Genomic DNA, 17055 nt, shown 5'->3' on the forward strand with positions numbered 1-17055 from the left:
ATTGGGGAATGGCTGAACCAGTTGTGGCATATGATTGTGATGGAGTACTATATGCTATAACAAATATCGAGGAGAGTGGTTTCAGAAAAAAACATGGCAAGACCTAAGTGAACTGATGCAAAGTAAAGTTTGACGCACTGGGAGATCACTGTGCACAATGGTGCGCAATGGTGTAATGAAGATAACTGTGAAAGACTTGAATACCTAATCAATACAGTGATTCAAGAGAAGTCCAAAGGATTCATGATGAAAAAATGCTTTCTACCCTCAGAAAGAGAACTGGTAAACTCTGAGTGCAATTTGAAGTATGCTTTTCCCATTTTCCTTTATTTCTCTTGCTTTTTAAAAAAATATAGCTAATATGGAAATATGTTTTGCATGATTTCCATGTATAATTGATATCATATTGCTTGCTTTCTCAGTGGGTGGGTGAGGGAGGGAGGGAAGGGAAGAATTTGGAACTAAAATTTTCAAAAGAAAAGAATGTTTAAAATAAATAATATTTTTTTAAACTTCAAAAAACATAATGTAAATTTTTAATAGTCCTTTCCCCCAAAACACATATGTTCTAGATTGCCAAATATATTACTGTATGTATGTATTGTATCATATTTATTTTGAACTGCTTTCACATTTGAGCTTCATTGCAATCTAATGAATCAGTTTAATTCAACTTAGACATTTAAAAAGCCATTGTGATGTCCAAGCATTGTTCTAGGTGCTGGGCCTTCATGATGGAAACAGAAGCAGTTCCTGCCTCCATTGAGTTTGCCTTCTACTAGGCAACGCAGAATTGCCTAGATAAGTAAATATGAGATAATTTGAGGCCAGAGAGCACCAAATGGGAAAATGGGTGGGAAATATACTTGATTCTTCTTTTCTTTACCTTTTTCCCACTTCTTATATTTCTTTTCTTCCTAACACCATGCCAAAAGAGTCATTGGCATAGATTCAGTTATATAGAGTTCAGAGTTAAGTTGATGGCCCATAAAGAGATTTCTTTGAAGAACTGGTTGAGTCATGGGAATAGAATTAGTTAAGAACCACTTAGCTGTCTGAAAATTTAAGCAAATATTCAACTTTGTCGTTTATTAAAACAAAAGGACCTAACTGATTAGAGAAATTGGCCCCTTTATTTTTACAGATGACAAGGGCTATTGTTAGGGACTGGTGAACACAGATCATCTGTAAGATTCCTAGGTAATGATTCTTGAACTGCTGAATGGTGCTGTTTGAGCCATGATTTTTCACTTGTCATCCCGTGTGCTTTTCATTGATCTAGTCTCCGACTGCATACTTCATTTGCTTCTGTTTTTCTGGTTCCAAAGACCTGATGAATTGTTATGATGGATGGGTCTATATATTTGACAAAGGTTCAGTCCACAGGAAATCTGGTTAAAATTTAGCTGATGTGGTCATGTTCTGGTTTTTAAAACCTTGTGCAATTTTGAGATGGAATGCTTTGTTCTTTGTTTCCATTTATATGCTGTCTCTCAATATGGGGAAGGCAGCATGTGCTGCAAGTCTTGAGTCTTGTTTGGATTTTTGGATTTGTTGCATCAAATATCCATTATGTCACTTGAAAGAAATTGCAGTCAGAGAAAAAAAACAAGTTGTGTCTTTGTGTTCTGATAGAATGTTAAACAATCAGCCTTTTCCTGAACTTGGATCAAAAACTAGGGAATCTTGTAATCTTTCCCCTGACAAGACATGAAAAAGGTAGCTGAGCATAGTGTTAAAAAAAAACCAAAAACTAAAAAATCAACACAACAACAAACTGTAAAAATGGCAACCAGCACACATCTTTCTCATCCTTTTGATTAGTTTTACTGACAGATCATTAACCATGTGAGGGCACTTTATGAATCATCAAGGCACTCACTGTTGCTGATCAGTTTGCAGACAGAAGTTATGGTGCAGGGAAAATAAAGCCAATTGGATTCTTAGTTCCCAAAGCAGCGCTGTGGTTCTGATTGCTAGAATCGATTTTGCAGATTTATGAGTTTTCAACCCATCAGCTGAGTACACCTGAAATACAGTTGATAAAATTTTGTTCCTGCACCAGTGCACTAAACATTACAGGCTAAGAAGTCAGGATATGTGTTGTGATTTAGTCAGCAGGAAAGGCACACATCTGTAGTGCTTTGGACAGATAGAAGAGATGAAAAGTTCACCCCAAGCTTCTGTACTGTGTAGGGTTTTCCCATTTTTGCTATTCATTTACCACAATGAATGATCAGCTCTTTTCTAGGTATTTTCAGTGGTATCAAACCTAATGTACATGGACAGTTAGATGGCATAGTGGATGGCACACAATAATACTAAGACTTCTTAGAATCAAGAAAACCAGAGTTCAAATCATGCCATTTACTACCTGTGCATGACCGTGGGCAAGTCATTGTACATTTCTCCACCTCAGTGTCTTCATTGAAAAATGGGGATACAAATCACACCTCTGCTTAATAGGAGTGGTTGGGGGATCATAGGAGATATAAATGCTTTACAAACTTTAAAGTACTATATAATTATTAGTTATCATTATTATCATCACCACTACTACCACCACCATCATCATTATTGGTTCTGAAAAAAGACATTTCAGTTGAGTGCTTTTGTTTCTTACATTGCTCTTGAGTCATTGTTTTTGTGTTTTGCTTTGCAGGCTTATCTGTGGTATTGGCCAGCCAGATGAAGTCCTGGAGTGTATTGAGGCAGGTGTGGACCTATTTGAGAGTTTTTTCCCTTACCAAGTGACAGAACGGGGCTGTGCTCTGTCTTTCAGCTTTGATTACCAGCCTAACCCTGAAGATACAGGTGAGTCTCTTAAAGATGCTGCAGATACATCATAGGAACTTTGCAGTTAAGTTCACAGCCTGTGGTGTCCCCTTCTCCTCTTATTGATTCTTGGCTTAATTATTTCAGTATTTGACAGTTTGGTCTAATGAGCCTCTAATTTCCTTGATGTGGGCACTTCTTCCAGTTGTGTAAATCGCAGCTACCCACATGGCTGGATTTATCCAGAGCAACATTTACCTTTGTCCTCCCATACATCCTCAAAGAGGGTCCACCAGTTAGGCTGTAAGGGCCTTTCTCTAGTTCACAGCTTCTTAAACTGTGGGTTGCAACCCCACACATAATACAACCCCATATGGGGTTGTATAACTGAATGTGGGGGTTGCAAAAAATTTGGCAACAGTAAAAGGTATGTATGTCTATTTTATATACCTATATACCTAGGATCATGTAAAAATTTCTTGGGTCACGAGTGGAAAAAGTTTAGGAAGCCCTGCTCTAATTTTCTTGCCATTGTATAGATACTCAGGTCCATCTGTCAGTTATACCTTGTTGTGTAAATAGCCCAACTTCTTTTCTCCTCAGATGTTTCCCTGATCACTTTTCCCTTGCTTATAGAAGGCAATCCTTTATTGGTCAGGGGCTGGAGCCTCCTCATGCTATGATCTCTCCATTGCTCTTTGCATAATCCACAGTTTTGAACACTGTGGTATTCTTTGACTGACAGTGACACAGCATCACTGAAAGAAATTGGTACTAAAAGGATGTGCCTTTTTTTCAGGGAGCGGGGCTGGGTTGTTAAGACCAGCAGGCAGTTTCCCAAAGCCAAACAGTGCAGCTTGTTCTTGTCTGATTATTCATTTTAAGGCTCAGGGCTTGTCCATCTCCCAAATCTGTTCAAGATGTATATATACTGATGACTCACCTCCATAGGTTGAATTCTTTTGAGTGACCATAGATCGAGTTTAGAGGAATCTGCAGCGTTCCAAGGCTTGATACAATCAGCATGGTATTACTTGTACAAGGAGTATCTGGAGGATATCATCCATAGGAAATTCCTGTTCTATTTGGACTGTTTCTAAAACACTTCATGACAGTGGCAAACACTTTTTGGCAAGCATTTCTCTCTTTTGTAACTTGCTTGATATTGGGAACCAGAGTCATCAAAAGGTTTTTTTTTGCAAATACATATTATGGATACCACAAGATGAGTTGGCCAAGTACCCCATGAAATGTTTTTGTTGCCTTGGTTTGCTTTGGCTTTGCTTTAATCAGATATGGTGGAGAGTTAGTTTTGTGTTGTAACGATTGGAATGACGCCACCTGCTGGAGACTTACTGTAGAAGAGTTCCACCCATGAAGCGAAGGTCTTTGAGGGCAAGACCAGGAGTCTTTTCTTTGGCATCAGGAAGTGACGTTGGGTAGTGGGAGGAAGAAGGAAGGGACTAGCGCTCTATCTTGCTCTCTTTCCTCTGGACTCTGGTGGAGAGCGGAGCTAGAAATGTGCTCTTCCTTTAATAGATAGGAATCTAGGCCTTTTTCTCTCTCTTTACCAAATTCTTATTCTCCTTAATAAATGCTTAAAAGTCTAACTCTTGCTAAAGCTTATAATTTATTGGCGACCATTCATTGGATATTTTAGACAGACTAGCTAGAATTTTAGCCCTTAACAGTGTTTAAATGATAGTGCAGTTAAGTAGAATCATATCTGCTTCAGTGACCCAGAACCTCTAAATAGTGAATACTGAAGTGCTTTCATCAGTCTAGAGCAGGGTGACTTCTCCTGGCCTGGCGTCTGTGAACTTTTTTTTTTTTAAATACTTTGATCAGTCAGTCAAAAACCATTTATTAAGCACTTACTGTGTGCCAGGACAAGTGCTAAGTGCTGAGAAGAAGCTAAAATGGGCATGGGATCTGGTGAGAAATGAAGAGAAGGATGGTCAGGTTACCTTTTTTAAATGGAGGTTCTAAGAAGAGGCAGCCCATCAGAGGTTGGGGTCATAGGGACCAAGGATACTTCTGATGTGTGAATTCCAGAGCAGAACTGGTCTTCCAGGATGGAGAGATTTCTGTGGCATGGTCTAGAATATAGCCTGGTGAGAAATAAAGAGACATTTGGATAACCATATTTCACTATAGTTGGTCTCCTTTTGTAATCCTGGGGTTTTTATTTTGTGCATTTAAGAACATTATTCTAAGAAAGGGTACCCAGGCTTCACCAGATGATCAAAAGACCCATGTCACTAAGAAGGTGGTTTTTTAAAAAAAATTTATTTAAAAAAAAATTTTAAGAAACATTTTTATTTAAAGTTTTGAGTTCCAAAGTCTAGCCCTCCTTCCCCTCCCCCCCTCCCTCAAGTGGTTAGCAATCAGATATAGGTTATCTATGTAAAACATTACCATATTAGTCATTTTTTATAAGAAAACTTGAATAAAAGAAAAAACTGAAAGTGAAAAATAGCATGCTTCAGTCTGTGTTTAGTCAATATCAGTTCTTTTTTTGGAAGTGGATAGTATGCTTCATCATTAGTCCTTTGGGATTATCTTGGATCATTGTATTGCTGAGAATAGTTACAGCATTCACAGTTCTTTATCGAACAGTTTTTCTGTCACTGTGTACAACATTCTCCTGGTTCTGCTCACTTCACTACATATCAGTTCATATATGTCTTTCCAGGTCTTTCTGAAATCATCCTTCTTGTCATTTCTTAGAGCACAATAATATTCCATCACAATCATATACCAGTTTGTTAGCCCTTCCCCAACTGATGGGCATTCCTTTGATCTCCAATTCTTAGCCACCACAAAAAGTTGCTATAGGGGCAGCTAGGTGGCACAGTGGATAAAGCACTGGCCCTGGATTTAGGAGGACCTGAGTTCAAATCCGGCCTCAGACACTTCACACTTACTAGCTGTGTGACCCTGGGCAAGTCACTTAATCCCCATTGCCCCACAAAAAAAAAAACAACAACAACAAAAGTTGCTATAAATATTTTTGTACAAATAGGTTTTTTTCTCTTTTGGGGGGATGTCTTTGGGATATAAACCTAGCAGTAATATTGCTAGATCAAAGTGTATGAACAGTTTTATAGCCCTTTGGGCATAGGCACTAAGAAATTCAAGAACCTCTGGGATAGATCTTTCTTAAGGATGATGTAAAATGATGTCACTACAGGACTTTGGGAATTGAGAGTAAAAGACTTGATAAGGGTTTCTCATTCAGGTTAGACCAATGACTTCAGACTGTCCCAATTCTGTTTTATAAAGTTAACCTAAAGGGGTAATGAGGTGGTGTTATGATGCTTCCATTCCTTCTTTAGTTAACAACTTTTCCAACAATGTAGAATCTTCCGGAGCTTATGGTCTGCTGGCATAATAATTTTTGAGATCCAGGGACACTTCCCCATTATATTGAGGCCTTGTAGAGATGCCTTGATTAACAAAAGAAGAACATCCTGAATGTTATTTGAAATCAGTCTTGTTCTATCTCTTTCGTGCTGTTTCTTTAAGCACCGGTGTATTAGCAAACACTGTTCACAGAATAAATTACTTCATTTTGCCTATTATATTAGTACTATCTGGTATTAATATCCATAGTATTAGTACCGTGAAATAATTTTCTCCCCCCTGGATTCCTATCCTTATGCCTCATTGTGGGGCAGAGGTGACAATGGGTTTGTGGAAAGGTATCCCAGAAGAATTGAAGGTTTGACTATCCCTACCAGCTTGAAAGGTTTTAATATGGACTCTGATGGAACTGTCTGTCTATCTGTTGTCCAAGGACTGTTGGCCTTGCTAAGTTTGGAGAGGTTCATCATACGAAGGACCATTTCAGATGGATTGTTTTGACCACAATAACTCACAAAGAATTGTCTTCTGAGATAGTGAATCTTGAAGCCTAAGACCATTTTTACAGTGAGCAGAATTTTTAAACATTAAACATTCTATTCACATCTTAGAAAAGAAACATTCTGAACCGAGTGACCATAATTACAAACAAGGGAAAGGGAACCTTTGAACTCTTTGATAAAAGTTAATTCATTTTTTCTTTGAGAATCCTTTTCTCTTTGCATGCCCTGGTTCTTTTTAAATTATGGATCCTTTTCCATTCTCAAGGTTCTACTATTACAGTTAGAATACTCTAATAGTTTCTGTGAAAACATTAATTTTTCCACTTTTAGAAACTGCCTCTGTGTAGTGGGGGTGGGGGGGAGGGTTGGTGAGGCTGTTCTGGACTAAGATCACTAAGTAGAAGAAACAGTGGAGATCAGCTCTGCTCAACAATTAATCTGATTAATAGACAGCTCACCCTTAAGACAAACAGTAAATATTATCCAGATTCCTTTAGGGATGAAAGTGAAACACTGTAGGCCTTACCTGACATTTGAAATCCTGAGGGACTGAGGAGGAGCTCTAAGGTTAAAATTTGGGGGGGGGGTGAGGCAATTGGGGTTAAGTGACTTGCCCAGGGTCACACAGCTAGTAAGTGTCAAGTGTCTGAGGCCAGATTTGAACTCAGGTCCTCCTGAATCCAGGGCCAGTGCTCTATCCACTGTGCCACCTAGCTGCCCCAAAAAATTTTTAAAAAGAAAAAGAGATACCTATAATCAAAACACCGGGACAATTAGAATTATTCAAAGAAATGATACAAGAGTTTTTAAAAGGTTATCAAAGAAATGAGAGCTGTGGAGAAGAGGATTATAAAAAGGATTGGCAGCGTAACAGAAATGATATAAAACTTTGAGTAACCAACTTCCTAAAAATCAAAATGAACTAAATGGAAATTAATGATTCTAGAAGACAACAAGGATTCTTAAGACAACATCAAAAGGATAAGAAAATGGAGGAGAATGTAAGACATATTAAAAAAAAAAACTGACTTGGAAAACAGTTCAAGGAGAGATAACTTAGGAATCATAAGGTTATCTGAATTCTATGACTAAAAAAAGTAAAAAAGAACCTGGATATTATATTTCAAGAAATCATTAAACAAAATTGCCCAGCTATATTAAAATCACCTCCTGAAAGAAATCCAGAACTTCCAGACCAAAAAAAAAATACCACAAGTAGCTAGAAAGACAGCATTCAAATACTGAAGACTCACAATCAGGATTGCCCAAGATTTTTTTTTCTTTTTTCTGGAAGTTCCGGATTTTGACAGTGATATACCTGGAAATTTTGATTTAGGGATTTCTTGTTGTCTCCTAGAATCATTCATTTCCATTTAGTTCATTTTGATTAAAAAAAAGACTTTAAATATTTAGGGATTATGTTTACTGTTTTCCTTAGGCTAGCACTGGGATAGGGTTAGTTTGGTTTTTGGTTTTTTGTTTTTAATTTTAAATTTTGTTTTTTGGTGAGGCAATTGGGGTTAAGAGTGACTTGCCCAGGGTCACATAGCTAGTAAGTGTCATGTGTCTGAGGCTGGGTTTGAACTCTGGTCCTCCTGAATCCAGGGCTGGTGCTTTATTCACTGCACCACCTAGCTGCCCCTATAGGGTTAGTTCTAATGAAATAAGATATGTCATATTTCTTAGTCAAAAATAATATAATAGAGAAATATACATAGGTGTACACATGTGTATATATGTGTGTGTATGTGTGTGTGTGTGAGTTTAAGTTAGTAAAGTTTAAAACTACCAGCACACTTTGGAACACCATGTAAATAGAAGAAAAAAAAACTAGTGAACTCATTTAAATTCCCAAAGGTAACATCAAAAAATGAAAGACTATCAATATTTAATTGCTACCAGAATGACAACAATATTTATAGGAAAAACTAACTTAAATTGTTAAAAAAAAATCAGAAAAGTAGTCATAGTGGGTAATTTGAACCCCCCCTCCCAATAGTGTTCAGTTACTTAAGTTATGTCCTACTCTTTGGGACCCCATTTAGGGTTTTCTTAGCAAAGATATTGGAGTGGTTTGCCATTTCCTTCTTCCGCTCATTTCAAAGATGAGGAAACCGAGGCAAATGGGGTTAAGGGACTTGTCCATAGCTACTAAGTGTCTGAGGCAAGATTTGAACTCTTGAAGAGGAGTCTTTCTGACCTGCTTATTATATGATATGGTGTCCAGACCCCTCATAATCCTGGTCACTCTTCTCTGAACATAATCCTTTTCATTCCTCCTTGTTCCTCCTAAAATGTAGTATTCAGACCGAGCACAATGTTTCAGATGTTATTGAATTTAGTGTATTTCTACAGCAAACTCTTTGTGTACGTATGTGTGTGCATGCATGGTCACCAGTCATTCTTGAAAGTGGAGCTACAGGAATACTGCATAATCAGTTGATTATCAGTCTGTATGCATTTATTAAGTGCCTACTGTATGCCGTGTGTTAATACTGGGAGACAAAAACAAAACACTCTCTGCTCTCAAGGAACTTCACATTGGAACAAAAAAGACATTGAATGTGGGATGTGCATGTATGTGCATGCACAAGTGCGCACACACACAAAGAAACATATAAAGCAGATTGAAGGTAAAGGGGTTGGGGAGGGAAGTCATTAGTAGCTTGGGGGTTAAGAAAGGCTTCATGGGGGCAGCTAGGTGGCACCGTGGATAGAGCACGGGCTTTGGAGTCAGGAGGACCTGAATTCAAATCCGGCCTCAGACACTTAACACTTACCAGCTGTGTGACCCTGGGCAAGTCACTTAACCCCAATTGCCTCACTGAAAAGAAAAAAAATTAAAAAAAAAAAAAAGAAAGGCTTCATGCAGAAGGTGGTGTTTGACATGTGGATTTTGAAGGAAACTAGGAGTTTCAAGAGTTAGAGATAAGGAGGAGAGTGTTCCAAGCATGGTGGGTGGTAAGAGTAATGTCACAAAAGATGGGAGGCATGAATGGAGGACAGCAAGAAGGCTAGTTTGGCTGTGCTATGGGTATGTGGAGGAGAGTAATTTGTTAATAAAGCTGGAAAAGCAAGTAGGGGTCCAGGATAGTACTTGAACCTGGTCTTCCTGACTCCAGGACCAGGAGTCAGGAAGTGCTTTGCCCTGCTACTTAGCACTGGAAAATAGTGGAATGTAATAGTGGACTTCCTAAGGTTCTGCTTAAAACAGTGACCTACCAAGACATACATAGACACATATATAGAAGAGCTCTATAAAATAACTTTTAAACTACCTTAGAATAATCTTTATTATTATCTTCATATTAAAAAATAATAACATTTCTTTACAGAAATAGAAGGAAAATTAAATAATTGTAGAGATACAGTGCTATGTGAGTGGGTTGAGCTATTATAATAAAAAAAGGTAATACTACTCAAATTAAATGTAGATTGAATTCAATACTAATCCAAATTCCAGTGCAATTCTTTGTGGAATTAGATGGGGGGAAAAGTTCATTGCTAACTAAGAAAGTTATAAAACAATTAAAAGGAAAGTGGACTTTCTCTGCCAGATCTTAAATTGTACAATGAAGCAGTAATTATCAAAATTATCTAGGGCTTAATAGTTTTTTTTTAAAAAAGATCTGTAGAAAAAAAAAAGATCTGTAGAACAAATTAGATAACTGAACTTGATGAATAGGGCAGGTTAGCATTCAATAAATCTAAAATTACACAATACTGGGGAAGGAAATCATTATTCAGTAAAACTTATTGGGAATATTGTATAGCAATTTTGTGAAAAATGGGTTGAGTCCAAACTTCAGACCCACACTCAAACTCAGTATCACAATAATGTCTAAATGAATCTACTATCTAAATATTTAAAGGTTTTTAAATGAGAGAATAATGAAATGATGTCTCTTGCAGTTGTAGAGAAGTGAAAAATGCTTCACTGTTCATTGAATAGAGAAGTTACAAAGGACAAAATACACATATTTGAGTATACAAAAAGAAATTTTTATACAATCAAAAACAAGCCATCTGAATAAGAAGCAGAGAAACAAGGGAAGATTCCTCGCAAGATACATTTTTTTTTTTAAGTGAGGCAACTGGGGTTAAGTGACTTGCTCAGGGTCACACAGCTAGTAAGTGTTAAATGTCTGAGGCCAGATTTGAACTCAGGTCCTCCTGACTCCAGGGCTGGTGCTCTATCCACTGCACCACCTAGCTGCCCCGCAAGATACATTTTTAAGGCTTGCATCCAAAATCTGTGAAGAACATTTACACATTTCTGAGTAAGACCAATTCCCTAATAGATAAGTATTCAAAGGAAAAGAACAATCCTTTCTGCAAAGAAGCATATGTTCTCAATAAGCACATGAAAAAGCATTCACATTGCTAGGTTAGTTGTTTGCATTAATGGTCAGTGTTAAAATCTTAATTAAAACAAAACATTGGATTAGACCTATGAATTCTTTGGTCTAGAAAACTCCCATTGAGGAAGGGTTCTATTGATCCAGATCAGAGATTGATTCAGATCCCTTCAATTTAGAGTCTAGAGAGTGGCCTGGTATACAAGAGATTAAGTGACTTGCCAACATGACACAACCAGTAAGTGTCTGAGATGGGAATTGAACCCAGAGCTGTTTCTGTCCACTCTGCTTAGAGCTGCCTTTCCTAGTGGAAACGTTATAAATCAAAGCATACATTAAGAAAAAAATCTGAGATCCCAAGCTACACAAAATTTAAAATGATAATATTGAGCACTGGCACTGTTGAAGTATTCATCTGGAAGCTATTGAAAAATAGACAGACAACTGCATTGCTAATGGGACTGTGAAATAGGATGGTCATTTTGGAAAGTGCTATGGAATTATTGAGGAAAAACTACAGATCTGTTTGTTCCCTCTCACACAGTGATCTTCACCACTTCACATCAACCTCAACAATGTTATTGACCAGAAGACCTATGAGTATAAACATTTTCCTAGCAGCACTATTCATGTTAGCCAAAAAGCAAAATTGGAAACAAGCAGTGTCCTGCAGTTGGGAAATGGCTTTTAAAAAATACCATAAAGTGACCGATAGTAATACTGCAGCTGCACTGCTATCATCATCCTCTCCCCGACTTTACCATCCTTCCAACCCCCCCCAAAAAAGTTCATCACCAGGAACCTCATTGCTTCATCTTTGGAACTCATACCTCATCGATACCCTCAGTTGTCTAAGTCCCTCCAATTGGAGGTTTAGAGGACAGAGCAAAGAGCCCCTCCCAAAACCTCCCTTTAAAGAGGGCTGAGAAGCCCAGCTATCTCCTCATTTCCCACCAAGTGCACTGCTTGGTTTGGTCTCTACCATCATCCCTTCCCAACCCATCCCTTTTCAGCTTCCTTTTGTGTGCTGTCTTTTCCCATTAGATTATAAACTTCATGAGAGCTGGGATTTTGTAACCTTTCTTTGCATTCCTAGCACTTAGCACAGTGCCTGGCACATAGTGAATGCCTAATAAATGTTTATTGTATTATATTTATTTTATTTTATTTGTTTGTTTGTTTGTTTGTTTGTTTTTGTGGGGCAATGAAGGTAAAGTAACTTGCCTAGGGTCACACAGCTAGTAAGTGTCAAGTGTTTGAGGCTGGATTTGAACTCAGGTCCTCCTGAATCCAGGGCTGGTGCTTTATCCACTGCGCCACCTAGCTGCCCCCTATATTTATTTTAAATATGGGAAGATTCATTAAAAAAAAAAAAGATATAAAATGAAGAAAGTAGAACCAACAGCCAAACCAACAACTGTGTATTAATAAAAACAACAGTAACAAAGACCTGGATAAACAGTAAATAGAAAATTTTGTCACTACCTTGTTAAGGTTAATATACACACACTTTTAAAGCAAATAATGGAAGGTTAATGATTCATGTATATTATTACTTTTGTTCCTGTTTTTCTCTTTGAATATATGTAGATGTATATAAGCATATAGATGTTAGTAGGATGCTGAGTGTTAAAAAAATTATAATTAAAGTTTAATTGATTTTTGGGGGGTGGGACAATGAGGGTTAAGTGACTTGCCCAGGGTCACACAGCTAGTGTCAAGTGTTTGAGGTCGGATTTGAACTCAGGTCTGCCTGAATCCAGAGCTGGTGCTTTATCCACTGTGCCACCTAGCTGTCCCTGCTTAATTGGTTTTAAATGCTGACCTTAAGACCTTTGTCTTGAGGAATAACCAAAGAAAGGGTGGCAAGATACTGGAGCACACAAATATTCCCTGCACTGTCATCGCTGATCTTTTGTTACTGTTTTATCCCATAGTGTTACAACAAAATGGGACAAAGGAAGAAGGAGAAAACGGGGATCATATAGAGAAAGTTACAAAAACCAAACGCATTCCAGAAACATCTTTTGTAATAAATCTGAAAGAAAAAAAGTGAGTGATCTTTTGTTGTTGATAGTTGAGATTTCCTTTTCAGTGTATGCTTTTTGTTCCAGTTTTTAAAAATGTTTTTAGAACTAATGTCACCTCTTTAGGTGTCAACCATTTTTCTGAATTAATTCTAACTAAAAATTTTGTTTGCGCATGTTTCTTTGATTCATTTGTATATGTTTTCATTTCAGAAAGAACATATTATGTAACCGCAGATCTTTCCCTTTTTGCTTTAGAAAAGTTGCCGTAAATTTCAGGGTCAAATTTATTGCCCAGTTGTGGTAATCTGTCCACATCAAGTGCCTATTTCCTTAGATCAGGGGTCTTAATATTTATTTTGTGTTACAGACCCTTATGGACCCCTTCTCAGAATAAACATTTTTAGATGCGCAAAATAAAGTATGTAAGATTACAAAGGAAACCAGTTATATTGAAATTTAGTTACTAAAACATTAAAATCAAAAAGTGAGTTTATAGAGTCAAGGTTTAGAACCCCAGCCTTAAATGGTCTTTGTTTTACCTTAATATATTTTATTTTTCAAGTGTGTTTTAACCTGTAAATTGTCTGAAGTCCTCTTAGTTGTGTGAATCTTGAATCATATGTTTTAACTCTGACAAATAAGAAGCTAAGAAGACTTCTTAGGATATACTTTATAGAGGCACAGGATTATAGTGAGAATTAAATGAGATATATAAAATGCTATGCAAATCTTTTTTGTTTTTGAAGGGCAGTGAGGGTTAAGTGATTTGCCCAGGGTCACACAGCTAGTAAGTGTCAAGTGTCTGAGGCTGGATTTGAACTCAGGTACTCCTGAATCCAGGGCAGGTGCTTTATCCACTGTGCCACCTAGCTGCCCCTTTGCTGTGCAAATCTTAAAGCAGTATGTAAATGCTAGCTATTGTTATTATTATTTTCATCACCATCATCATCATACATACATACAAGGCACACTACTGGCTCCTCGATGATATTTTATGGTTATGATCAACAACAATTTTATTAATAATGCATTATTGTTGATATTATTATTAACATAACATTATCCATAACATCATTAATAATAATAATAATGTCATCAAAGAACATCTTTATGTTATTTTATTATCAATTATAGCATTATTAATAATAATACAATATTATAAATAGCATCACTATTAATTTTTTTTGTTCATTTGTTTCAGTCATGTCCAACTCTTTTTGACCCCATTTAGGGTTTCTTGGCAGAGATACTGGAGTAGTTTGCCATTTTCTTCTATAGGTCATTTTACAGATGGGGAAACTGAGGCAAATTGGGTTAGATGACTTGCCCAGGGTCACACAGTAAGTGTCTAAGGCCAGATTTGAATATGGGTCTTCTTCTCCTTCTTCTCCTTCTCCTTCTCCTTCTCCTTCTCCTTCTCCTTCTCCTTCTCCTCCTTCTCCTTCTTCTTCTTCTCCTTCTCCTCCTTCTCCTCCTTCTTCTCCTCCTCCTCCTCCTCCTTCGGCAGTGAGGGTTAAGTGACTTGCCCAGGGTCACACAGCTAATAAGTGTCAAGTGTCTGAGGCTGGAATTGAACTCAGGTCCTCCTGAATTCAAGACTGGTGCTTTATCCACTGCACCCCCTAGCTGCCCCCAAATATGGGTCTTCTTGACTCCAGGACTATCACTCTATCTACTGTGCCACCCAGCTGCCTCATCATTATTAATAACAACAAACAATAATAACATCATTAAAGATCATCTTTAATCATGTTGTTTTTATTGTTATCAACAACATTACTGAGGATAACAATATTATCAATAACATCATTACTAATAATAACATTATCAATAACATTAACAATGACATTAAAGATCCTCTTTAATGTTATTTTATTATCATTAATAGCAATGTTATTAATAATATCAATAATAGCATTATTGATAACAATAACATCATTAAAGAAGATCTTTAATGGTATTTTGCTATGATCAATAACATTGATCATGACACATTATCAACAACAATAATACTTTTAAATATCATTAGAGTATCTTTAATTTTGTTGTTTTATTATTATAAAACAATATCATTAATAACAACAAATAATATCATAAGAGAGCCTGTAGTGTGTTTTGTGTGTATATTTATTTGAGACAACAAGTGTCTCAAATATTATTAGAGTTTACTTGGCAACACCTGCTTTGGATTTCAGTTTCATCAGTTTCATCTGTGATTGTGATTTGTGATTTGTGGGTTTTTTCCCCTACTGAAATCTTGTCACTACTTTCTTTCTCAGGTACTATGATGATTTTGGTCCTCTTGTTGGGGGCTGTTCCTGTTATTGCTGTAAGAATCATAGTCGGGCTTATGTCCACCACCTCCTGGTGACTAATGAACTGCTAGCTGGGGTTCTCCTCATGATGCACAATTTTCAGCACTATTTTGGCTTTTTCCATGCTATCAGAGAAGCTCTGAGAAAGGATAAACTGGGAGAGCTGAAGGAGTTCATCTGCAGGCAAACATCCTGAGACCCAGGAAATAGAAGACAACACCAAACTTGTGTCTCAGTGGAACAAATGAAGAAACTCGTTATAGATAACAGACCCAGCTTTGATTGCTGGACTTTGGGACCAATAATAATAGAAATGTTTAACATTTTAAAAATGTTTTAAGATTTGTAAAGGGCTTTCCTTTTTCTTTTCTTTTTTTAATGTTTGTCATCAGCCTTATTATTATTTTGGTTACATTCTAAATTTCATGTTGTCTCCTTCTGTCCTTCCCTACCCTACATTAGAGAAGGCCAACATTTGATATAGCTATATGTATGTATGTGTGTGTGTGTGTATACACATATATACCCATACATACACACACACACATTTTATATATATATGGAGGTGAACATCTTCCCTCATAAGTCCTTCATAGTTGATGTGAATGATCATATTCAGAATAATTCAGTCATTCAGTTATTCCTCAGATAATATTGCTGTTACTATATATAGCATTCTCTTGGTTCTGCTCACTTCATTTTTCATTATTTCCTGCAAGTCTTTACATGTTTTTATAAAACCAACCTGCTTGTCATTTCTTACAACACAGTACTATTCCATCATAATCATATACCGTAACTTATTCAGCCATTCCCCAATTGATTGACATCCCCTCAGTTTCCAATTCTTTGTTGCCACAAATAAAGCTGCTATAAATATTTTAGAACATATAGGTTCTTTTCCTTTTTTCTTCATTACCTTGGGAAACAGACCTAGTAGTGGTATTGCTAGATCAAAGGGTGCACCGTTTTATAACTCTGGACATAATTCCAGATTTCTCTCCAAAATGGTTGGATCTGTTCACAGTTTCACCAAAAGTGTATTAATGTCTTAGTTTTTCCATATTCCCTCCAGCATTTGTCATTTTCCTCTTCTGTCATTTTAACCAATCTGATAGGTGAGGTGGTATCTCATTTCATTTGCATTTCTCTAATCAACAATGATTGAGAGTATTTTTTTTTCATATGACTATATAACCTTGATTTCTTCTTCCAAAAACTGCCTGTTCATATCCTTTGGCCATTTATCAATTGATCAATGGCTCTTATTCTTATAATTGACTCAGTTCTTTATAAATTTGCGAGATATGAAGCCTTTATCTGAGGAACTCACTTTAAAACATTTTTTCCAACTTTTTGCTATCCTTCTAATCTTGGCTGTATGGTTTTCTTTGTACAACTCCTTTTTAATTTAATGTAATCAAAATTATCTATTTTGTATCCCACAGTATTCTCTCTCCTTTATTCATAATTTCTTCTCTTATTCATAAATCTGATAGGTAATACATTTCATGCTCCTCTAATTTACTTATGATATCTCCCTTATCTTGGTAAATGGTGTAAGATAATTTTCAATACCTAGTTTCTGCCAGACTTCTTTCCAGTTTTCCCAGCAATTTTTAGCAAATAATGAGTTCTTATCTCAAAAGCTTAGATCTTTATCAAACATGAGATTGTTATAGTTTTTTACTGCTATGTATTGTATACC

General features: G+C 36.7%; 1 protein-coding gene across 1 annotated transcript in view; it reads left to right on the forward strand.

The window, feature by feature from the left end:
* Window positions 1-16052, forward strand: part of QTRT2 (queuine tRNA-ribosyltransferase accessory subunit 2) — a 42174-nt gene extending 26122 nt beyond the window's left edge. The window contains exons 7-9 of the mRNA XM_043996583.1: window positions 2663-2814; window positions 12940-13054; window positions 15312-16052. Coding sequence (XP_043852518.1) covers window positions 2663-2814; window positions 12940-13054; window positions 15312-15543 — 499 coding nt within the window. The 3' untranslated portion in view covers window positions 15544-16052. The remainder of the gene's footprint in view (window positions 1-2662; window positions 2815-12939; window positions 13055-15311) is intronic.
* The last annotated feature ends 1003 nt before the right edge of the window (window positions 16053-17055 follow it).

Source organism: Dromiciops gliroides, chromosome 3 (genome assembly GCF_019393635.1).
Source record: "Dromiciops gliroides isolate mDroGli1 chromosome 3, mDroGli1.pri, whole genome shotgun sequence".
Taxonomy (NCBI): Eukaryota; Metazoa; Chordata; class Mammalia; order Microbiotheria; family Microbiotheriidae; genus Dromiciops; species Dromiciops gliroides.